Raw genomic sequence first — 25,535 nt, forward strand, 5'->3', positions numbered from 1 at the left:
CTCGTCTTCCCCGTGAGTGTTCCTGTCCCCAGGGTAAAGAGACCCAGTTTAGGTCCACAAACGTTCCTTGAGCGACTTGTGTACTCTCCACTTGGCTATGGGAGGGGAGATTTCTCTCTGAGTCAGTGATCTCCTACTTATTACCAAATGGGAAAAGAATCTGTCCCTCCCTCCTGCCAAGAGCTGGGGTTCTGCCGTCAGAACCCTGCATGTTTTAAGTTGAGTGTTCACATAATGGGGTCTGTTTGCCTAAGTAGAAGCATCCTTTTTACTAGTCATCAAGTTTTCTCTTCAAGAATGATTACACATTTCACAAATCCAAGGGGACAGCCTCAGTTCGATAAGAGCCTGCCAGCCCCAACTCTGGCTGGGTCTATTGACAGCTGGCTTGGCCCTGTGGACTCCGTGGTTTCCCCCAGAAACGCACAGAAGGACCAGAAAGCAACAGCTGCTCTGTCCCTTGGCAGGGCTGGAGGTGTTTGGCCTTGTGAATGAGGTTTTTCAAGTAAGGACCTTGCTCGAGACGGGATATTAAAGGTTTGGTTTTGGTTGTTGTTATTGACCCAGTACAACACGCTAACAGCTCGAGATTTAGAAACATTAAACACTCCCTTCTCAGCTTCAAGACGACAGTTGATAAGCATATAACCATATGATACTGAAGACAACAAAGAACGGGAGGAGAAATTTGAGCCCTAGGAGATTAATAAATAATGAGGAGCAAATACAGTCAAGCCACAGATCCCCAACGGGGCCCATTAGTTGGGCTCCTGCATAAAGCCAGACAGGCAGGCATGGCTCCTGTAATTCTGTTAACACTAACAACTAGTCCTTAAATGCTCTCACATGTATACAACAGGAGTATTTATATTCTCGCAGCAAACAGAGCGTTGTTCCAGAATCGTGAGCAGTGGTTTAGTTTGGCAAATTGGGTAATCTAATCACTAGCTTTGTCAACTGCCTTTGTGCTTGCTCCCTAAGGGGGCCTCCCGTTCCCTGCAGAGCTGTGGTTCTCAATCTGCGTCTCCCGGAGCCCTCCTGTTCCACGGAGGGTCTTTTGGGGGCAGCCGGGTGGGCGCCGCTAAATGAAACTCCAGGCCCTCTCCACCTGCTTCAGGGAGAGTAGCTTTTAACTGCTCTGGTCTTTAGAGAACTTGGAAGATTGTGCTTGAAATGAAAGGGTTTGGGGGTTTTGTTTTGTTTTGTTTTTTGCTTCAGAACAGAAACTTGAACCTCAGCGGTGCCGTGATGTTCCGCTACTTTTGTAAGTTACTTTTCTGCCCGCTGGTATGTTTCTGAAATGTAACCATGTTAATACACCCTGGTAGAATTCAATCCTCATATGAATAAACCGCAATAGATTCATTCCCCTTCTCCTGGTTGATTATATGATTCCTCTTTTTTCACCATTTGAAATAAAGCCTCAGTGAAGTTGAGAACTTTTTTTTTTTTTTTTTTAAATAACAGCAGTGAGGGTTGGTGAGCTCCCAGCTGGCCAGGAAGGGGAGAGACTACTGATGGGTAGTGCGAAGGGGGGAGTGGAAAGAGGACTAGAAATTGCGTGGACCTGACCGAGGCAGGACCAAGTGTGATGAAGGACACAGTCTGGCTTGTAGAAAGCAGTTAAAAATGAAGGTAAGTTGAATGGAATTGCATTAAATTAAATGGAATTTAATTTTACCGAATCCATGAGATACTTATCTTGCACATTTTAAACATCATGGTTCCTTTTTCCTCCTGCATTCCCCCCGCCACCAACACCCTCAATGTCCAACCAGCGTATGGTTTTTAGAAGTTTCAAGAGCATCAGATATAAATTAGATCAGGGATGGAGTTTCTGAAAAAATAATAAATGCTTATATTAGTATCTCACACAGAAAAATGTTGAGGTTACGACAATTTTGTGAAATTCAGATTCCCTCAAGCTCTCAGGATCCACTTGCTTGATATCGTGCGCATTTTTGCCGTTGGAAGATTTTGCTTCCTGTCTCCAGAAGCAAAAGGCGACCTACAGAGCTTTCAGAACGCGTGATTATTCATTTGAAAATAATTTTGATAGACATCTTTTACATTGCCTTGAGTTATGATAGTGAGTGGAAACTACATATGAAATTTTTTTTTATTTTGAATTTGGGTTTTCATCAATCTAAAGTATTGTATGTGTTAAAAGTCTTTGTAACAATGTGAGTTAAATCTTTTCTTGCATCGCCGGGTGGTCTCCCCAGTGGTGGATTGTGGACATAGTTAGCCAGGGGAAGACCCCAAGTAAACAGGATTCAGTTTGCCTTTGGGATGGGGCAAGGTTTTTTTTCTGTTTCCCTCTCTGCAAACCCTGACCATGTGATGGTTTGACTCTGTCCCCGTGGCTCCGATTGTCTTTACTTTTTGGAGTGTGCATTATTTGGAAAGCATTTCAGGTCAGAGCTCCAGGCCAAATTGAGGATAATGACTAATTCGTAGGTTGTGGGAATTACTTGATTCAATTTAGATACTTATTTATATCCTATAATAAAAGTATTTTTAAAACATTGGATATTGTTAGCATTTACAAATATGAAATTCTGGTTGTTCTAACACAACGATTAAAGTTATTATCAGCAATCTTGATTTGGAGTAGCCCTTATCATAAAAAGTCTAGAGCTAGTAACTCAGCTGATTTTCCGTATGACTAATGAGGCGCCAGTCTAGCGTCTACTCAGAAATGGGTTCAGCTGATCATCAGAGAACTAAGTGTCTATGTCTTTGCCGTCTCACTGTTTGGTCTGGACTAGAAAGTTCTTTTTTTTTTTTTTAAGATTTTATTATTTATTTGAGAGAGAATGAGCCATGGGGAGGGATTGGGAGAGAGAAGCAGACTCCCCGCTGAGCAGGGAGCCCACTGTGGGGCTCCATCCCAGGACCTGGAGATTGTGACCTAAGCCCAGGGCAGACACTTAACAGACTGAGCCACCCAGGCGCCCCTGGACTAGAAAGTTCTAATAGTATGGTTTTGTCTCCTAGGCCAGCTCCCATGGATTAGTCATAGCTCCTGAGGCCTGTGGGAAGTGTGCTGGCATCAATCAGTGATGTCTGCGACCAGGGGCCAGGGCTGGGGGTGGTGGGGAGGGCAGGAAGGGGAGCAAATGTAAGGTCAGGGTATCAAGATCAGAGTCTTATCTCCATCCTTTATTAGCTGTGAGCGATCATGGGCAAGTCACCTATTCCACAACCTCAACTTTCCCAACTACAAAACATGGATAACAACAATTAAGAGAATTAAAGTGGATACTACGAATGAGTATGAGTAATGAGAAAGAAACCTTAGCTGCTGTTAGTGTGTCTTGCCTATCCCAGTCTGGAGTTTCGCCTTTTAAATTTGCGGTATTTTAGTATTTCTGTCATCCTCTTGGCAGTTAATTGCGAACTACCTGCCATCTTGCATTAGTGCATTGTATGACGTCATGCTCACTTCCCAGGCCTTTCCCTACTGTGCACACTTTCTAGCCTGGGCCCCTCCTGCCACAGGCGATCAGTAATTGTGTGTTTATTGAGTGAACATACTAATAGCATTTTTAAAACTTTAAATGTTGACAGATGAATATAGCTTTCTTTTTCTTTTTTTTTAATTTTCTGTCTTTTTATGTGGAGAGATGTATTTTGCATTTTATTTGAGAAGATTGTTTTTATTTTATATTCAAGGGGTCATAGGTTTTATTTTTTTCTCTTAAAGAATTTTAAATTGGGCTTTATTTTCAAGGAACTGAGCTGTTTTCTGTGCTCTGGCAGCCCCATGGGCCAGCGTGAAGAGGATACAGGCCAGTGGGCTTGGTGGGTCAGGCACTGGGGAGGTGCGAACGCCTTCGGGGTCCCCCTTTCTGGGCTGAGCACGGACAGGGGCCTGGGCTTAGGCAGGGGCCTGGGCTGCCCACTTCCTCTGCACATCACAGGCACTCTGTAACCCATCTCCTTCCTTCTGGAAACCTTCCTCCCCGCCTCCCTCTTCCCCCTCAGTTGACACCACCCTACCACACTCCTAGGAGCCAAGACTTAAATGATTTACTTAGCGATGCGCACTGATCACAGCTTCAAGCCGTCTGGTCCCAGCTTCTCCATCTCCATTTCCCCATGCCTTTAAGATTCAGGTCTTCTAAAGAATCGACTGTGCTTCCACATAAATCATATTGTCTACCTGGCTAGAAAGTTCCTTGGCTTTCGGCTGATCACTCACTGCAAGACCAGTTCCCTGTTGCTGCCACCAAGCAAGTAGATAAACTTGTTTCTTCTTTCCCTGGTGACAGGCGCATCTCATCGTGCTGAGCAAAAACCCCTCTCAAGAGGAGGCAGCGGTCTCCGCACATTTTGTCGCCCACGCTGCTGTAGCTTCTGGGAGTACCGAGCACCAAGGTGAGCGCAAACCTTCTGTGGGCAGGGTTTGCTGCCCGCTCTACGCCCCCCACCACCACCCCTGTGCCTGCACGTGCGCTGCTGGGTATGTAACCCACTGAATTTAGGATGGGCCCACAGATGGGCAGGGTCTGTGACATAGGACCCTTGGAGAGCTTTGGCGGCTTTATGTGGCCCTGCATCTCTGTGCCACTCCCTTAGCTTCAACAGTGTTCTTTGGTTTCTGTTCTATTCGGCCTTTTTCTAATCTTTTACTTTCAAATCCAGTGGATTCTCCTCCAGCCAGAGCTATTAAGAGCCCCAGAGAATCCATGCTGGGCTTACAGGAAAATCTGCTCTGCTTTCAAAGGTGATCTATTTTTAAGGATTGTTGTGGAGCTACTGTGGCAACAGATCTGGCTTGTCGGAACCCCAGCCCACAGACTTTCACAGGACTGGGCTTTCCATCAGGATGAACTTACATGGTTTCAGGAGTCCAAGAGGAAGTTGCTATTTATGACTCACATGGTTTTTCTTAGCCCCATGTAAAAGGTAGAGCAGCGAGCTTGGGGAGTTCTTTAATCCACAGTTCTGGACTCTGAGCATACAGTATGCCTCTGTTGCTGGAGAACATATATTCCAGTGACTTTTGGTGGGGGTGAGGCGGTCAGAATATTTAGAAATAGATAAAGAAGACCTATATGGGTATATTGCAAAATATCAGATAAAAATAGTCATGTACTATAGTAAAATAAGATCCAGTGAGCCAGCAAGCGTAAAATTGAGATCCAGAATAATTGGGGTACAGGGTACAGGAGTTGGGCTAGGATGCCAAGGCTGGCGGGTAGGTGAAGACAAAGGGGACACCTCTATGAGCAGCTTGGTCTGCACGGATCCCTGGGTGAGGCAGGGGTTCCAGTCCAGGGAGGAGCTGGTGAAGGGGATTTCAGGGTTTATCCATCTGTCCACCCGATCTTAAGACTCCTCGTTCTGGTCTCCTTTTTGGAGCCGAGCAGCCTATCTAGGTATAGAGAGAGAAGGCTGGAACACTTTCAGATCCTCTCTCCCCGGAACACTCCATGTATAACAATCCACTACAAAACCTTCAAAGAGCCAGCAGTTTTTTAACCAGCTCATTGGTGCTTAAAATTCCTTTCGTAGGGGAAAAGACCCTTCCACTCCCAACTAGTAAGACAGTTAAGATGCCAGTGCATGTTTGATGGAAACCCCTAGACTAGCAGGAGTCACAAATCTAAGTGTCTATAGGAATCAAGTAGGCCGTATGAGTGACGCAGAGAGTCACGACAATACAGTAGCAGCAGCAAGCGTAATCGTAAACGGCAGCTACTGTTGGTTGTAACGTGAGAGAGACCGTGCAGAGGGCTGAGGACGGTAGCAACTGGAGAAGCCGTACCCTACCGAAAGTGAGCAGCGGTCTCTCTAGCCCATTACCACCAAGGGGAAGGCAGGCTTCTATGGCAGATCTGCCTTTTCAAGAGAAGGCAGAAATCTAGGTTTTTATGTGTAATTGATGCCAACTAACTCAAGTAAGTTTCAGACTCTGCATGGGGCAAAACAAGTGTGAGGACCAGACCTGTAACGTCTGCCCCGGAGATCAGGTGTGTAATGAGTGCTTGTCAGGCCCTTCCTGGTTTCCTCAAGGCCTCATGGGTTTCAGGCAACTGGATGGTTCTAGGGATCGAGGAGTCTTGGGAATGCCCAAGAGAAGTCCAAACAGCTAGGGGCACCCGGGTGGCTCAGTCGGTTAAGCGGCTGACTTTGGCTCTGGTCATGATCCTGGGATCCTAGGATTGAGCCCCGAATCATCGCATCATCAGGCTTCCTGCTCAGAGGGGAGTCTGCTTCTGCCTCTGCCCCTCTCCCACTCGTTCTCTCAATCTCTCTCTCTTTAAAAAAAAAAAAAAAGAGAGAGAGAGACAGAGAGACTACCAAATAGCGAGGAAACCAAGGCCCAAAGAGCCTCTTTGCCTAGAGGGATTCCCATTTGCCAGCATCTCAGCTGGTTGAAAAATGTATAGATTGGGTCTTCACTGATAGAACTTGTGTCCTGAAATGTTTTTCCCTCTAGCTGCAAAGTTAGGCCATTCTGCTTCTCATGACTCGCCGAATCAGACAATCCAAGTATATATATATATATATATATATATATATATATATATATATATGTGTATGTGTGTGTATACACACCTATATTTTTATTTATTTGTTTTATTTTTACATACATTTTTTAGTCTAAATATAAGTTTGGGTATTGTAAATTGAGAATGACAGTGATACCATTATATGATCTGTGAGAATTTAATGACCTCGCACGGTAATAATAGTAGTAAGAGCTAATGCTTATCATGGTGCATACAGGCATGGTTCTAACCAGTGACATTTATTAACCCAGTTAATCCTCACAACACCTCGGTGAGGTTGGTATAAGTCCTTCCAGTTTCTGGTGGAGAAACTGAGGCACAAAGAGATTAGGCAATTTCCCCAGGGGTGCATAGCCAGGGAGCAGCAGATTTGAACCCAGGCTCTTGACCTCCTTGTTACATTAAAAGGGCTGCACATGCCCCCTTTCCTTCCTTGCTCTGCCCCCCCCCCCCCCGCCTTAGGCCTGTGGAGGAATCTGTGGCATTTGGGACAGAGACAGGACTAGAAGAGCAGAAGCAGCCCAGAGAGGTGGGTTGGGAGGTCCAGGAGCATGCACGGGCTCTGGGCTCCCCCTCTGTCTTTGGCGGCCTGAACCCCGCAAGCTGACTTGCCAGACAGCATTTGAACTATAGGAGGAGAATAAAGATGTTTCGAAAACTTCCCCCGAGGGGCAGGGTGCTGCGCCTGGCTTTACGGACTAGGGAACGGGGTCCCTTCGGCTTGAGGCTTAGTGGGTTGGTTGCTAGAAACATAGCAGGACTCATGGTGAGAATAAGGTTGCTAGTCGAGCTGGCCTAGTCTCTGAAGTTGCTGGAACTCATACACGTGCTCACTTAATCCTTTTCACAAGCTCAGCTTTTACAAGTGAGTGAACGCGGCCAGCTCCCCATCCCTGCCCATTCCGTCCGTCCGTATTCTGTCTACTCTTCGCTCTACCCAAAAAGGACACAGTCCGTCTCCGTCTGTAGGGTGCTTCCTGATGACCCCTTCACTGGAAGTGGCTGGTACCGGGATGCCGTGAGGAGGAAAGTTTGCTGGAGCCTTAAAGGCGAGTCAGCGCTGAGGTCAGGCAGTGAATCCCGGGGATCAGAGCAGCTGCTTGTCAGGCAGCAACATAAATCCTGGGAACAGGTGTGGAGAGGAGCACCAGCCCCCATCCCTAAGGCGTCAGGCCGCCTAAATGGGCACATCAGAAGTAAACACAAGGGGCACCTGGGTGGCTCAGTGGGTTAAAGCCTTTGCCTTCAGCTCAGGTCATGATCCCAGGATCCTGGGATCGAGCCCCGCATCGGGCTCTCTGCTCAGCAGGGAGCCTGCTTCCTCCTCTCTCTCTCTGCCTGCCTCTGCCTACTTGTGATCTCTGTCAAATAAATAAATAAAATCTTTAAAAAAGAAGAAGAAGTGAACACAAGCAAGGAGAAACCTCAGACCCTTCCTACTGTGTCCACTAGTTTGAAAACTGCATCTGTCACAATCCTCGTTCCCTCTGTGGTGAACGTGCAAAAGGCTGTGGCAAGTCGACTGACCTTGTGCAAGTCACCCAGCATTGTGGGATCTGGAGTTTGATGCGTCTCTTACCCACAATGCCTAAGTGTGGTGCAGGCCAAGGGGACCCGTGTCACAGGCGTGGAGTCAGCCTGCCTTTGGAAGCAGGGATGAGCTGGGCCCTGGCCAGCCAGGAGCTGCCATGGGAGTGGGCAGGTGCATTCCCACCACCTTTCAGGAAGCCCGGGTTTTCTAGTCGTCTCTCTCTTCATTCTTGCTCAATGCCCCCCTGAGCAAGAATGAAGGAAACAGACCCAGGCCTCTGCTGCCTCCAGCATGGAGAAAGGAAAGGGAGGAATTTGGAACTTATCTTTGTCTGAAAACTAAGGGGAGCTAAGGGGAGACCAACCCCACCCCACCCCCGAGCGCGTGTGCGTGCGTGTGCGCGCGCGCACACACACACTCTTTCTCTCTCTCTCTGCTTGTCTTTTACCCAGGACAGCAGGACTGTGATGGACTTTAGTCCCTTTGCATCTAGAAATCCCAGCCAGATCCCCTGGGAACAAATCTGCATGTTCTGCCCAATGCCATGGAAATCCACAGGCACAAGGACCTCAACCCTGCTTCCCTGTGCTTGAACCTATCTGTGCAGAATACATAATTTTTTTTTAAAGCATCATTAATGAGAAAAAATTCTCATTTGGGGATTCTCCGTAGCCTGCTCGCTAAATGCCCATTGAAGGCATTGCCCTCGGACAGCCAGAACGCCCCTGGCCCAGAAGCCGGCGTGTTTCAGCCTCTACGCTCAAGCGAATCCCTTTGCCCTGTGCCTTTCCTGCATTCCTTATGCAGACAAAACTGCCCTAGAAGTCACGAAGGATTGGGATTGCATAAGGACTTCCAATTCAGGCTCCTGGAATGTCACTGACCTGAGCCTGGCCAGCTTCCCGGAGCAGCCATAGACAAACTTGGTATTAACAGCTCTCCCAACCCCGCTGAGTGTTCAGGGCATTGGCCTTGTGTTTATAACTCTTCTTCTAAAGGATATTAAAATGAAATGGGCGGAAGCCAAGTACATTTCAGTGTAAACCTTTGAGAGGCAGAGCCTGCCCAGCACAGGCAGCCTTGTTTGGAAGTGGCTCCATCTACAGCCTGGGCTCTGTAGGCTCCAGACCCAGCAGGAGGGAAGGGGCCCGGTCAGAGCCTTGGGGGCCGGGGGTGGGATCCCTGGCCATGGGGACCCGACTCATGAGCGCAGGGTGCATTCCCAAGATGTAATTCCCAAGATAAATTCCCTGGCCCCCTCTTATCCTCGGCTTTCCCCACATTTTGCGCAGTAGACATAAATTATATGAGTATCGGAAGCTAGGCATTGCCTCTTGATGAAGTCTCGTGTTTTAGAGACCTCCGTGACCCTCCCTTCTCTCCACTCTCCCTCCTGTGGCCTGCCTTCTCAGCCTGCCGCTCTGCTGGGTCCCACCCCAGGCGCAGCCCACTCCCCACCCCCGGGGTTATAGATGCTCTGCTGCGTGGCCCTGTGTCCCCCGTGGAGACAGGAAGCCAGACAGGCTCTGGAACACGCATACGTCCAGCTCCAGTGGGCTGGAGTTTACTTCCTCTGAAAGGTCACCTGGCCCCCAGGAGCAGCCACAGTCAGGGGGCCTTCACCTGCCCGTGGCCCTCCTCAGCTGCCCCGGCTGGCCCCTTCGTCCCTCCTCCAACCCGGGGAGGCCTCTGGGTGGGTTTTGTGGTACAGCCCTGCTGGTGGAAATGAGTGTGAGCCACGGCTGGCCACGCCCACCCACCTCTCTCCCTTCGTTTCCCTCTTCCCCTCTCCATCCTCCTCCCTCCTCAGCCTTTCCAAAGCCCCCTCGAGCCCCATGTGCTCTGAGAGGCCCTTCCTCAGCTCTTAGGCAGGGCCCATTTCTTGCTTCAAAATGCCCAGCCAGCCCGAGCCTGGCCTGCCTCTGAGCTCCTCAAGCAGATGTCGGCATCCATGTCTGTTCTGGGCTCTCAAGGCCAGGTGAGGAAGGAAAAGCTGCAGGGAGCAAGCTGAGTGAGGCCAGAGAAGAACCCTTATCCTCTCTCCCACATCTTTGTTTCCTCTCAGAAAAGTCTGGAAGGTATCTTACTTGACATCCCATCTAGCAGACCGAGGGCCAGGGTGTGTCCAGGGTTACTCTGCAAGTTAGAGGCAAAGCAAGGCTTAAACAGAGGCCAGGTACTGCCTACTTCACCACGCTCCAGAACTGGAGATGAGTGACAGTGTCCCCGGAGGTCCAAGGAACCCAGAGGACAGACAGTGGGGGCTTCAGAGTCAGCCGCTCTTGGGGGCGGTCCATGAGAGGAGGTTGCCTCCTCCTCTCCCCAAGTCTGTGCTATTGTTCTCTCTTCACAAAGGGACAACCTGGGGCAAACCGAAACCCCTTCAAGGCTTGCTTACAAACTGCCTTTCATCTTTGTGTCTGAGAACAAAGTCTGTGGCTTCAGTCCTCTGCTAGGGAAGACAAGGTACGTGCCCTCTGTGATATCCAGCTCTTCACTCTTCTACTGGCTAATAATTTGTCTTCAGAACTTCTAAGAAAAGCCTATGGTATTTATACCCTGACTTGGCTTCCAAAAGGATTTTTAGGGCAGCTTCTGGAAAACATATATACTTCACCAGGTAGCAGGGACTGGAGGCTGCTGGATACCTGACTGCCACGGGCTGGCCACTGCTGGGTGGGACTGTGAGTGGTGGGGAGGTAGACATGGGGTCCGCTTCCTGGTGGCAAGAATATTGGAGGCAGGCAGATCCCCACGGGGACTGAGCCCCTGACTGGGCCTGTGGGTGGCCTGGCACTATGCGGGCGCTTCAGGAACGCTCTCCCATGCAAGCCTCACCCAACCTGCCGCCATCTTGGTCACCTCACGCTATTGAGGCAAACCTGCCCCCCACAGATGGCTTTGGACTTCCTGGGATCACTTGGCTAGTGAGTGGCAGGTGTGCCGCTCCTAGAAGCCATGTCCGGGGCCTGGGAAAGTGTTCTTCCCAAAGAGGGTCTCCACTGTGGACCACACACACCCACCAGGGCTGGTAAGTGGTCTCAGGGCAGCTGCCTGGGCAGAGCCCATGGCAGCCCTCAACAGGGTCTAAATGGGTCCCATCTGTTCGTTTGCTAGGTGACAGAGCTCCCCTGGGTTAACACCAGGCTAGCTTCCCTGCGGTCCTTAAAGCTTTTGCTGGGAGTACGTGGTACAGATTCTTTCCCAAGACCGTTAACAAAAGAGTATTGTCACATCGTACATGCAGTCCTCCCTCTTAATGAAAGCTGCCCTCACTGTTCAGCTCTTGCCTTAGGACAACCTTAAGAAAATGAGCCCAGAGTCACTGGAATTTGTTTTAATTAAAAGCCTCCTAACCTCCAGTGCGTCAGACTCTAACCCCGCATTCCTCTTGCTCTTTAAAAGAAAAGTCTGGCCTCCAGGAGACATTAAGCCCCCCTGCCCACCGGGCCACACTTCCTCCCTCACACTCAGTCACAGACGCCTAAACATTGTGTTGCAGTGGAAACGGGAGAGGACTCCTGACCTGGGGACACCTGTGCCGCCGGGGCTCGTATTTACAAGCTAAGTCATGCTTCTATGCTTTAGAAAATGACCTCATCTTCTGCCAAGGCCACTGGCGTCAGGTTGCAGATGATTCTAGAAGAGGTTTTCCAAGCTGGGGGTGGCCATTGTGAGCTCACTGAAATGGCCGGCTCTGTGTGAACACACTCCTGGCTTCAGGGCACGAGGTCTGGGCTGGGGCGCAGCATCTCCCTACCCTGCTTGACCTTCCATCTCCATGGAAATCACTTGCCCACCATGGACCACCAGGCGGATGCACACTCCCAGAAGAACAGAGTGCTCATCAGGGAGTCACTCCTCAGCTGTAGTGACAGGACAACTGTGCTCTCCCCACGAAGACTGATCATGTGGTTCGCAGGTCAGACACCTAATTTGGGAGTTAAACAGGTGAGGGAAACACATGAGAGTCTTGCAGTAAAGGATTTTTCCTGTATCCTAGGTAAAAATAAAAGTCGTTTCAGATTTTAGAGACAGGGAAGGCATCCACCCACAGGGCATGCCCAACACCTTCTTTTGTTCCCAAACTGAAGGCTCTTCTGATCTACAAGGGCCCCGACAGGATGCCTGATGTGTGGCCAACTTATATGGGCCAATAGCTGTCACAGAACCCCTCCCCCACCCTCACCCCGTCTGACCAGTGACCTTGCAGACAGCACCTTTAGAGGGCAGACTCCAGGGCAGGGCCCGTCTCTGATGTCCCACCACCACCACACCAGGCTTGTGTTCACGTCAGTAACCCCGCTGCCTTAATAAATAAATCACTTCCTCTCTCCCCTTCCTTCCTCTCCCTCACTCTCACTCCCTCTTCTAGAAATCCACATGTGCTAACAAGCATACTCAGGCCTCTCTGAGTCCAAGGTTGAGCCATTTACGTACTAGTTTGAGTTAGGCCAATCGGCTCCCTCTCTCCCAGCATCTCTGTGAGATCAGCTACACTAAGGGAGAGGAGCAGGTGGCTCTCGGGTCTAGGGGACCGGCTTAAATGGGGTACCCTCTAGAGGGGCAGCTGGTCAGCATGTGACTCCTGGGGGAAGGGATACTAAGAAGTAGCAGGACTTGGGGCTTGAAAGGTAACAAGCTCAATTGCGTCCTCCTGTGTCTGAGAGACCAGCTCCTTACTCAGAAAGAGGAGGGAACTATTTCCATCCCTTTTGCCTCCTCCTTTGAGTAGGGCACCACTTCTCCCAAAGCCCAAAGTCTGAAACTCAGTCCCTGCTTGCCCAGCCCCAACCGCTTCCTATATGTTTGACATCTGCCAGTCTTTATGGTAAGGACTCATCTCAGGGGAACAAGGCTGAGACTCAGAAAGATCTTTGGTCTTCAAGAAGGGCTCAGTTGCATTCTTTGGTTAATTCCCAATTAGACAGAATATTAAAAGAGCAAAAGCACTCCACTCCTAAATATCCCTGTTAATTTTTAGACCTGGAATGTTCATCTCTGTAATGCTTTTAAAATCAACAAAATAAATGCGACATCATCCCCACATTTGCTGTCATGAGATTATCAGAGTAGCCAAAATTAATACTTAGTTTGCACATTAAATCTGTAATGCTTTCTCCCATGAGTGCACTACAAGTGAAGAGATTTTCTACTTGGTAGAATTTTCTGCTACCAAGAGAAAATTCTGAGTAAATACCCAAGACGTCCTGCTGCTGGTCTAGTAGGGGACAGAACCCACCGCCCCCCCCATTGAGAGAAAGGAACAGGGGATTCCAGTTCAATCAACTTCTATCTCGCTGCAAACTCTGGGGGCCGGCTGGCACGGACACCACTCCAGAAAACTCCCCTCCCAACAGAATTCCTGCTTCTGTCCGGCAACTACCTAGGTGCCAAGCAAAGTAAGTCTTGCAGAGAACTGAAACTTAACTTGTTCTCAGACCTAACTTTTCTCTTGGTTGACTAGATTTGGTAGATGCATTATGCAGGTGACTCCTTTCTAAAACAGATCACATGGCGAGTACTTGAGTCATTTCTCGAGACCAACATGCTCAGTGTGAATTTCAGGTGTTCTCAAAACTCTCGAGGTGGGCACGAGGTGCCGATGAGCCCAGGCTTCTGTGCCTTTTGACCACTCTTCGTTTTCATAGTGCTCCTGTCCTGTTAATGTCTCAATGTCCACCTCTGCTTCTGGTGTCCCTGCTGGTCAACCTTGCATGGGCAACAGAGGTCGTCCGTAACCACGATCCTCCAAGCTGTCCCTGAATTCAAATGATGACCATTTACGAAGCACGGACTAGGGGTTAGACGTGTCCTCAGTTGTTTATATGCATGAACCCACTTACTCCTGACAACCCTATAAAGAAGATGCTAGTGTTATGTTCCCCCTTTCCAGATGGAGGCACTGAGGTCAGTGACTTGTAGAAAATGGCAGTAATCATCTTGGACGATTAGACATCAGAGCCGGCACCCGAACCCAGGCCCCCTCTGAGTGCAGCCTCAGGAACAGACACCTTCTCTGGACAGGCTGACCCAATTCCTGTTCCTCTGTGACTTCTGGAATGCTGTATTCATGCGGGCCTCTTTGGAAGCACCTGGCACTCATGTCACAGTAGGAGCAAAATGAATTCAAGGGGGGGGATTCTTTGGAAAAGTTATTAAAATAGAGAAGACACTAGCTGGTCTAATCAAGAAAATAGCAAGGACGCACAAATGCAAAATTGGAGGTGATAAAGGGGAAATAAGCCGATGCAGAGGAAATGCAAAGAAGCAGAAGATTATGTTTTTTCTTTTTGCTCGTATGTATTTGCACTAAACGATACACATGAGATTTCCGAGAGACGATGTCCAGTCGGCCACTGTACACGTGGGTCATCGTCTTCTCTGGCAAATGTTGCATGTTTGTTATGTGTCGCCGTGAGGTCGTCTCCAGCAGGGGTTGGTGGTCCCGCTTGCTACTTGTATTAGTTAATAAAGTTCTCCCGGCACACAGTCACGTCCATTCATTTATGTGTTACCATTCGTTTATGGAAGCTTTGGTGCCTCAACAGCAGAGGTGAATAGCTGAGACCAAACCCACGTGCCCCCCAGAGCCTAAATGATTTACCATCTGGTCCTTCACAGAAGACGTTTGCTGATGCCTGTGCTGGAGCCCTATGATTTCTCCAGTTTCAGACTCATTCCCAGTTTATTTCTCGGCTCAGAATTTCCAAACCAAGTAGTTGATATTGATTCAGAACTCACTCATGGGGGCACCTGGGTGGCGCAGTGGGTTAAAGCCTCTGCCTTCGGCTCAGGTCATGATCCCAGGGTCCTGGGAACCGGTGCCGAACCGGCTCTCTGCTCAGCAGGGAGCCTGCTTCCCTTCCTCTCTCTCTGCCTGCCTCTCTGCCTGCTTGTGATCTCTGTCAAATAAATAAATAAAATCTAAAAAAAAAGAAACTCACTCATGTACCTGCCCCGTATATGCTATCCCCGTTTCATATGCTCTGTTTCTAACCACCGATGGCCTCTGGTGGGTGGGACAACTGTGAGGCCTCATCTCAGACCATACACTTGCTTTTATCTTATTGTAGGGATTCCTGACTGTGTTAGTTTTCTTCTGCTGCATAACCAATGACAATTGCTTAAACCCATTGGAACCCAAGGAACTAAGAAACTCAGTTCCTTACGTCAGAAGTCTTAAAGCCCCATTTTCTTGCTGGTTATTGGCCAGGGACCACCCTCGGCACCTACAGGCCACTCTTGGGTCCTCATACCATGGTTCCTTCCATCTCACCAATGGAGAACCTCGTTGTCTAATCCCTCTTATGCTTTGAATCTCTCTGGCTGCCTTTTCTGCTACCAGCTGGAGAAAACTTGGCTTTGAAAAGGATCAGGAGAGTCGGTAAAGCCCAAGGGATAATCTCACTTCCTTAAAGTCAACCATGTCATTTCGTATAACCTCATCACAGGAGTAATAGCTCATCCTATCGGGCAAGTCCCACCCACTATCACAGGGCAGGGATTCGACAAAGGCGAGGGGCATACAGCGCCATCCTAGAATTCCATCCAGCACACTGGCTTTTTGTCGGGAGCTCTATTCCATCTTCTTCTTCTTCTTTTTTTTTTTTTAAGATTTTATTTATTTATTTGACAGACAGAGATCACAAGTAGGCAGAGAGGCAGGCAGAGAGAGAGAGGGGGAAGCAGGCTCCCCGCTGAGCAGAGAACCCGATGTGGGGCTCGATCCCAGGACCCTGAGATCATGACCCGAGCTGAAGGCAGAGGCTTTAACCCACTGAGCCACCCAGGCACCCCTCTATTCCATTTTCTTACCACACTGAGTCCTCAGGCCTCATCTCTAGTGCTCATTCTTGTAGAATAGACGCTGATGGACCACTCAGGTTCAACCCCCACTCACTGCTCCGGCTTCTAGTTCCTTCTTCGTTTTCTATACCTGAGGTTTTCCTTTTCTTGCTTTCAAGGTTGGCATACATTTAAAAACATGTTCACCATATTATGACTGGTATGTTTATGTGTTTGGAATGGTTGGGTGTCTTCCTTCAGTGGCATGTCAGCCATATTTTCCCAAATTTTAATGTTGTAGAACTAGGTTCTAAGATAACAGAGTCCATGGAAGCCCTACCCTCTGTGAGCAACAACCAGAGTTACAGGAAGAATTAATGGTTAATCAGCCTGAAAACATTGCCAGTGTTTCCAGGTCTGGAGAATGTTTTCCCCATTGGCATTAGCTTTGCTCACCGTGTTGCTGGGAGAGCTAAAATGTATGAAAACCAAGGAACATCAATTGCCATATCCTTCTGAGACCTCAGTCTTTCCTGAAAAACGGGCAGATTAGCTCAGTCCTCTTGTCAGATCATTCAGCCCCACTAAAAGCATATTTATCCTGCCCCCATTTCAACTCCGCAAACAATCTTCCAATGTCGTTATGATGCTTTTCTTCAGATGTGGCTGAGCAGTATTTTCAAGAGAGCATGGCGAACCTTAAGGATGCTGAAGGGACGGGAAAGGCCAAATTTCTTTCAATTCAAGATGATTATTGCCATTTTCTACAAGCCACTGGACAAAAAGAGGTAAGTGAGTTTGGCCCAGAGTCGACTACTCTGTACTCCATGTACATGAGTTGACATCCAAAAGGCCACTCCTTCGTGCTGCAAACATCCGTTAAGCCCACTATGTCCGAGGCATGTGCCAGACTCCATGGGGACAGGGGTAGATAATCCCAGGAGGCCTCTCTTGGGCCCCTCCCAGATACTTAGCCTTGGGAAATGAAAACTATTCCTGAGAATGTAGATCCCATGGCCCCCAGCCTCCACAGAGGATCCTAAAAGACTAGAAACCTTGGAAACCCAGTGGGCAGACCCTGCTTCTCACAGCCTGTGGTTCTGGCTAGGATAGAGGGTGACCATTAATGGGGCTGATCCCTTTCTCCTTATTTTGGGTTATGGATGGAATTTACATCCCTAATGAGAGCTACGCGGCACAGAAGTTACAGCCCACAGTCCATGGAACCATACAAACATGCTTTTTTATGGCTTGTAAAAATGGAACAAGACCCAGAGTTTATATTCACTGGTAATTAAACCCTTGGGAACATATTCTATGCAAAGCCAAACAGCTACCAGAAAGCCGCTTGCTGTGGCTTGAGATATATATGTATGTACGTGTGTGTGTGTATGTATGTGTATATATATATACACACCTATATAATTTTTTTTTTCAAATGAACCTATCAAAACAAATCCTTGAGATGAAAAGCTTGTATTTCCTCTGCTGGTCTGTAGAATTAACCCCCTTCCCTACTTTCAATGGACAGGAGCTTAAGGAACGTGGGTTTTTAATCTAGAAGCACCCATGTTCGTCAGGCCAAAGTAGGACCACAGTAGCCATAACGAATGGGAGTTTGCATATTTTTCTAGATCATCCTACTGAGTAGAAAGGGACCTTTCAGGGGCCTCAGCTTCTAGAATATCTGGAGAAGTTATGTGGAGAGCACGTGGGTCAGGAGTCTAGAGGGGAAGTGGGGGAGTCTGCTCACGTCATGCCTTACCCCTTCCAGCTCATCGGTCATTTTTATCTCCAGAATGTACTGGTGGTCATGTCCCCCTCCGCCAGTCATCACATCCTGCCTGGACCACACGAACAGACTCTGGTCCCCCAGCTGCCTTTTCCACTCTTGCCTTTTACTCATCCATTCTGAATAAGGAAGCGATGGTGACGTTTTCAAAACACAGATCTGATCAGTGAACCCCCGTTGGCAAAATACTCCAGTGGCTGCTCAGTGCCCTTAAAATAAATCAGAATCCTGTACGTCTCACCACACCTTCAACGCGATCTGGATTCTGCTGACATTTCCGGTCTTACTTCCGCTCCGTCCCTTAGTCTGCTCAGTTTCAGGCCACATTGGCCTTTTCCAATCCGCACTCCCAGGAGCGGCCAGCTCTCGTTTCCAGCTGGTGGAAAGCTCTTCCTCGCTGGTCCGGCGACTGCGGATCCATTCTGAGCGCTCACCCGCTGGCCTAAGTCCTTTCCCCAGGCTTCATTAGATTCTTCCCATTATTGCTCATCATAGAATCCTTTTGACACGATAACAGGATAAGGGGTGCTTGGTTGGCACAGTCCCTTGAACATCCGACCCTTGGTTTCAGGCCAGGTCATGATCCTGGGGTCGTGAGATCGAGCCCCCTGTCGGACTCCGTGCTAGTCATGGAGATTCTCTCTCCCTCTCCTCCTCCCACTCATGCTCTCTCTCTCTCAAAAATAAATGATTATAAAACAATATGAAAGGCATGATATAGGAATAATATAACCATATAATAAGAATAGTAAGTTATGTGTGGACGTGTACTACCTATCCCCCTGACGGGACTGGATTCCATAAGAGCAGGGACCCTTTTGCTGGTGGTGGGGAGCCATGAGCAGCTGGGTGGGCGGAGGCTTGGCTCTGGGTCGCCTGACTGCTCTGGCTGCCACAGGGCATCTGCCCTCCCCCTTCCTGCCCCCCGTTCTTGTCTGGCTTCCTGCCCTGGTATCTGTCACCGACGCCACACTTCACCGCCCTTGCCCTAGTCACCCAGATCAGTGGTATTGAACTAAAGATGTACCTCACTCCCCTCGGCCTTCTTGGGAGATTTTAGCAAACTGGCTCTTTTGTTCAGTCCCCTGCCAGCCCTTCTGGTGCCCTGGTAGGAATAGAAAAAGCTGCCTCTTCCTCCGGTGGCTGCAGCTCGTGCCAGAGCACATTGCTTGGAGAGCACACACAGGCTAGATTTCAACTGTCCTTGTTCTCCTGTCCTTGTGCAGGACACAACCTGCCCCACCAGACATGGTGGCCTTGCACGGTGCTCAATGTGGTCGCAGCCCTCTCCCTGTAAGTACTCACAGGAGGTGGCCAACAATGTTGGGCCCCGAGGACAGTCCCAGGTGTGAGCATGGTACTGTGCTCAGACCACCCCAGATGCGGACACTGCCCCTACATGGGCTAGAGCCCTGTGCTAGGAGGAAAGTGATCCTTGGGAAGGAAAATGCCTTTAAAGGTAAAATGTAAGTGAAGGTCACTCTGTCGCAGATTAAGACATGCGTGGGCTTATCTTCTAGCTTCATGCTCGATCACCTTCTACTCTTTCCTGCTTTCCTGCTCAAGAACCTTCTCCAGCTTCTTATTCCCCATAAGAAAATCCAAACTCCCGACCCTGGCATGAAGGCCCTCCACCAACCACCAGTCTGGTCCATGACTCCCCGCCTCATCCCCCCCACCCCCCCGCTCTACTCTCCCCGCTGCAGTCAGATGAACCCACTGGCTGGCCTTGCCCTTCTCCCACCTCACCCCTGGGCTCCCAGTTTCCCATGTAACCTCTCCTCAGCCCACATAGGTCCTATTTTTCCTTCATTCCTCTCCATTATGCTGTTCTGCCTCTCACAGAGTGACACTGTCTCTGTTCCCACCCATGTGACCTCTCTTCCATTGCCATCTCCACCGGCCATTCAAGTTCATGTACGTCTATCTCTAGTTTCCCCTGTCAGGCTAGAAATGGCATTGAAAACCTCCTTTAGCAAAAAGAGTCTGGTTCTTCTTTCCATCACTGGCTCCTCAAAACCTGACAACCAATTTCCACGGACAGGTCGCCAAGCCCAACACCCGCACCTTGCCAAATCCTCGTTCACAGATGCTGGGGGTGGGGGGTGGGACGTACAAAGGACATAATGGGCTTCAGCATCAGGCAAGTACCCCACACACCAAGGTAGGTCACACACTTCACAATTTACAGTTTCTCTCCTCCGAGGGTGATTCCATCTTTCCGTGAAGAAATTGTTTCTGCCTTATCGGTGCCTTGGCCGTTTCACACCCCACACCCCACCCCTAGCACTTAACTCGTATTATTGCCCGTAAACTGAGTAAAGCTTTGCCAGCTCCTTCTATCTGTGGAAGGTTTATCAGGATGCCTTCAGGGCTGTATGGGAAAGCTCTTTAACTGGTTCCAGCCTTATTTGGCTCTGAAATTCAGCGTTTGTGTCTCGTAGCCGTAATCATGCTTTCGTGGACGTACAAGACCATGGAAGAACTTCAGGAGACATGTGGGCAATGGGCAGGCAGGGCTTTCCCTCTGTATGTCTTGGGGTCTGACTGAAGAGATTAATATCAGAAGATCCTGGTTTCTGACCAACGCATGTGTTTTATTCGATGTTGGCGTAAATAAATCTGATAAAGCACACAAAATGTCAAATATATTCAATTTTTTTTTTTTTTGCCATGTTAGAATGTTTGCTTTTGGTTTCCTAAAGTATTTCTTATGAGAAATAGAAACGTCTGGAATATGTTCTGGATGTTTTTTAAGTACATGAATTGCCAGGAAACTCTAATTTTCACTTACGTAAGAACGTCACTGTGCGCAGAGGAAAAAGAGCCTGCAACTGAAAAGGATTAAAATTATGGGCCAGATTCAGGTCCCAGGTCAAACACTGGGGAGCGGTCTGATCCTAAGCAAGTTCTCGACTGCTCTGTGCCTCAGTTTCCTCCTCTGTTCAGTGAGGATTAATACTTATCTGAAAGAGACAGAATTAAATGAGCTCACGCAGGTAAACTGCTCAGCACAGTTTTACCTGTTAGCTTCTGTTCTTACTACTCAGCTAAAATGAATTCCCGTAATACCTGGGGTGGCTTTATTCTCCATGTGTCTTTTGTGCGTTCTCTCTCTGTGGTTAACATCTCCCTGCCCCATATATGCCATTTCCTGTGTCCCGTTCAGGGAAAGTAGGCTCAGCTCATGGGACACAACCCAAACCCAATCCCTGAAGGGTGAAAATACACATCAGTTACAACATTTTCTTTTATTTATTCATTTGATAAGGGAGAGCATGAGCAGGGGAGAGGCAGAGGCAGAGGGACTCCCCACTGAGCCAAGAGCCCAATGTGGGGCTCAGTTCCCGGACCCGGAGATTGTGACAGAAGCCGAAGGCAGCCACCCAACCGACTGAGCCACACAGGCACCCCCATTTTCTTTTTTTAAAAGATTTATTTATTTATTTGAGAGAGAGAGAGCGCGTGTGAGTGGTAGGGGGAAGGGCAGAGGGAGAGAACATCCCAGCAGACTCATGATGACTGTGGAGCCCAACGCGGGGCTCAATTCCCTGAGCCAAATCCAAGAGTCAGACTCTTAACCAACTGAGCCACCCGGCTGTCCCCAGTTAACATCATTTTCTTAAGGGGCATTGATCTTTATCAATCAGCCTTTGAACTTTCTAACCAAACTTTAACCTTTGTTCCTGTCACAGAAAGCAACCTCGATCCTGAGAGAGTCCCTGGAAGCCAAAGTGGCAGTGTGTGGTGATCTCAGTCCCGAGGTGGCCGAGACCTACCGGCTGTTGGGTGGGGCCGACCTGGCCCAAGGGAACCACGCTGGGGCCCACAGGAAACTGAAGAAGGTAAAGCTGGACTCAACACTAACCTGGCTAAGCCCTCCCCACGGCAAACTTTCTCTCCCTCTACCATGCTGTTTTTAAGTGAAACATTATCAGTGGCTCACTTAGGTAAGATGACCACTTCTGCAGCCAAGCTAAGCCAACACTTCTTAGATAAACAGTAGAGTCATCCTCTTATACACATATGTTGTTAAATGAATTATCAGTGATTTTTTATTTTAGCATGCAGTTATTTTCAAATTTTTGCCTAAGGCCATTCATCAATCTTTTATTTTATTGTACTCTTTTTGTAGAGTCAGTTTATGGAGGAATTCTTGAATTCTTGTGTGTGTTCTTCTAGTTTCTTTTTAAATCGGGGGTTTGTTTGTGTGGCAGGTGTGAGGTAAGGATCTAACATTATCTTTTTTTTTTCAAATGGATAGCCAGTTGCCCAGCACCTTTTGTCAAAGAACCCATCTGTGCTCCAGTGATTTGAGAGAACACGTTCATCATGTACTACACTTCTGTGTATGCTAGAGTGGATTTCTGGATTTCTGGTCTCTTCCATTTCTGGTCTCTTCCATTTGTCTTTTTGTTTATTCGAATTCCAGTGCCTCATTGTCTTAATTATAGAGATTTCATAGCGTGATTTAATAGCTGGTAGAACACCGCTCCCCTCAGGGTTTTTTATCTCCCTAGAGTATCAGGTTTTCTAAACATTTTTGCGTATTTATTTTTCCACATGAATTTTAGTATCAACCTGTCTAGCTCCATAAGAAGTTTGGTGGTAGTTTTTGGAGGATCATGTTATTTATAAACTTCTGGAAGACTGAGAACAAGGGATGTCTTTATATTTGTTCATGTCTACTTATGGACCATTCAGGCACATTTTAAAGTGTTCCCTGTATAAATTCTGCACATTTCTTATTAGGCTGATTTCTAAACATTTCCTCTTCCTTAATCATAATGCTGTTATAAATGGAGTTCTATCTAATATTATATGTATGTGTGTGTATATGTGTATGCAAACTGTTGGTTTCTCTCTGTTAATTTTATTTTGCTATCTTGCTTAATTCTTTTCTTGTTTGAGTTCATTTGAGCATCAGTTCTTTCAAGTTTTTCAGGTGTACTATTACATCATCTGCAAATACTTTTACTTTCCATTTTCCAATTCTTTTGCCTCTAATTGATTTCTCTTGTCTAATTGCATTGGCTCATACCTCCAGTACAATAATAAGTAATGGTAGAGATAATAGGCATTCTTATTCTGATCTTAGTGGAAATATTTATAATGATTCTTCATATAGTAGATGCTGGCTTTGGACTAAGGTTTATATATTTTATCATGATAAGGAAATATCTGTCAATTTCTATTTTCATGAGTATTTTTTTATTAGAAATAACTGCTAGATTTTTATCAAAGACTTTTTCAGCATCAATGGAAATAATCATATGATTCTTTTTAGATCACTTAATATGGTGTATTTTATTATAATATTGAACCAACCTTGTATTCCTGGAATAAATCCCCATAGTCATATTGAACTATTTTCTCAGTATAATGTTGATTTGTTTGCTAATATTTATTTTAGGATTTTTTGCACCAGTATTGGTAAGTGATATTTATTTAAGTTACAATGTTATATTTGCTTCATAAAAATAATTTGGAAATTTACCTTTATTTTCTATGCCTGAAGGAATTTATGCACACACTAAAACTATCTAGTCTTTGAAGGTTTGTACCCCCTGTGAAACTTTTTAGGCCTGGTGCTATTTTTGAATGGCAGGGAATTTCTTGATAATCTTCTCTTTTTCTCTATAAAAGATTGCTCTGTTGAAGCTTTCTATCTCTGATGAGGTCATTTTAGTGAAGTGTATTTATCTATTTCACTATCATTTTCAGAATGATTTGCATGGAGATTTGTAAAGTAATTTCATGAATTTTTAAAATCTCTGCTTTTTTCATAGTTCTCTTCTCATTATAATTTCTTCATTTTTTATTTGGATTTCCTCACTTTTTCCATTGACTGAGTTAGTTAGTGGTTTGTCTATTTTGTCAGTTTTTCAAACGCCATAGGTCAATTGCCTTCCTATTCTGTTTCACTAATTTCTGATTTTATCTTTATTTTTTCTTTTCTCATGACTTACTTTGTTTTACTTTGTTGGAGTTTTTCCTTTTTGAATTGGGACTTGAACTCATTTGTTTTCATTTTTACTGAGATAGTGTTTTAGGCTGTGGCTTTTCCTTTTCTTATTGCTTTAAATGTATCTCATAAATTTTGTCATGTTGTGTTTTCATTACATGAATTAGTGTTAAAATGGGGAAATCCTGGGAACCTCTAAGTAACATAACTGACCAAACCAAAAGAATTAACTTTAGTTCTGAGTGGGCTGCCGTATGCATTGAGCCTTCTTCTCTTCTTAGGACTTTTCTGAATCTGTGGCAGAAGGCATCAGATTTGGTAACATGCATGGTGCCTAGTTTTTAACAACATGATACATATATCAATTATCACACAGTCAATGGTAGTTATCAGTCACCTTTTGTGTGCCAGTAGCTGTGAAAAAACAATGATCAAGACAAATATGCTTCTTGTCTCCATGAGACTTTCCAGTCTGAGCAGGGAGATATGTTAAACTAATCATTTCAGATAATCTGAACATTATACATGTGCCAAAGACATTATTGAGGGAAGACGGAGGAGGGAAGCTAAGATGGCGGTTGCCCTGGGTTTCTCCATCTTCCACTTCCGAGCTCATACTTATTAACTGATTGTTCTATCCCCTGAACTGTGCTGAACGATTTACACATATTGACTTATTTAAGCCCTATTGCGACTTGAAGAGTCGATACCACTACTTCTGTTTTTTACAAAGACTTGAGTGTCTCAGCCTTGACTGCAAGGTCAGGAGTTGGCGGAGTGGGGCTTTGGCACCAAGAGGTACAGACGAGGTAATCTATTCTGCACTTCTCCTGGTTCACCTCGGGCTTCTCAGCAAGATTTTGTTTGAACGAAGACTTCCTATCCTTAAAAAAACATTGGGGAACTAGTGACGCGGTGAGGAGAATGCCAAGATCAGAATAAGAAGGAGTCTTTGGATTACCACTGACAGAAAACAGTCAAACCAGCTCAGATATAAAGGGGGTATCTCTTGTCTTATGGTTTCCAGGGAAAGGCCAATAGGCAGATGATTAGCAAAGTAGGACACAGCTAAGCCTCAGGAGAATGTTCCAAGGCTATCTCTGCCCCAGACTCCTGCCTGTCATGGCAGTCTACCTTCCAGATGGAGATCATGGCTGCCAGCCCTCCAGAGTTTTACTTCCTACCCCTGCGCCATTTCCCAGTCATAGCTTGAAAGATTCTAAGGAAAGGGCTATAGACCTGACTTGAATCAAGTGCTCACCCTGGATCAATGAGCTGAGGCCAGGGCCTTGGTTGGATGTAAGAACATGGCGCCCTCATGGTGGCTGGGTGGCCCAGGGTGGAGACGGTGCAGGAAACACAGTCCCATAGTCAGAAAACCTGAGACAGGGTCCCAGAGAGAGCCCCTCCCTGTTGTTGAAACACATGCAATGGGTCCACTAGGCATCCAGTAGCTTCCTTCCTGAGAATATTCCAGGCCAATGAGGGAGTTACAGATTGTAAACCCCCAAATGTGGTATCATGTGCTAAGTTCTCCAGGTCCACACCGAGATCTGTGGGAGGAAAGGGGCTTAGGGAAGGTGTCCACAGATAAGTAGTCCTAAAAAAGAGTGTAGCCCAACAGAGACAAGAATTCCCAGGTTGGAAATGAGGCGAAGAAGAAGTTCGGGGGTGAGAGAGTAAAGCCTCTTTAAGAAGCAAAAACTAGTTAGGGCCTACCATCTGGCAGGAAATCATCTGGGAAAGACACAGGGGCAAGTCTCGGCAGCCATGTTTATAGGCTAAGTGGCTGAGACGTGATCCTTTAAGCAGGGGTCCCAAACAATGGCCAGTGCACTGTCTGTGTTTATTTCATTACAGTTAAGGATACAAGCCAAGTTAAAAATGGTGTTTACAGATAGTCATAAAACCTGTCATCATTTTACAAGTGATCAT

At 47.1% G+C, this 25,535-nt stretch overlaps 1 protein-coding gene across 6 annotated transcripts in view; it reads left to right on the forward strand.

The window, feature by feature from the left end:
* TTC23 (tetratricopeptide repeat domain 23) overlaps positions 1–25,535 on the forward strand; it is a 97,651-nt gene that overhangs the window by 61,626 nt on the left and 10,490 nt on the right. For all 6 annotated transcript variants that reach the window (XM_032836034.1, XM_032836033.1, XM_032836035.1 and 3 more), the window contains exons 7-9: positions 4,278–4,383; positions 16,504–16,631; positions 21,331–21,480. In XM_032836034.1, the coding sequence (XP_032691925.1) occupies positions 4,278–4,383; positions 16,504–16,631; positions 21,331–21,480 (384 nt within the window). The remainder of the gene's footprint in view (positions 1–4,277; positions 4,384–16,503; positions 16,632–21,330; positions 21,481–25,535) is intronic.

Source organism: Lontra canadensis, unplaced genomic scaffold (assembly GCF_010015895.1).
Source record: "Lontra canadensis isolate GAN:19392208 unplaced genomic scaffold, GSC_riverotter_1.0 scaffold89, whole genome shotgun sequence".
NCBI lineage: Eukaryota > Metazoa > Chordata > Mammalia > Carnivora > Mustelidae > Lontra > Lontra canadensis.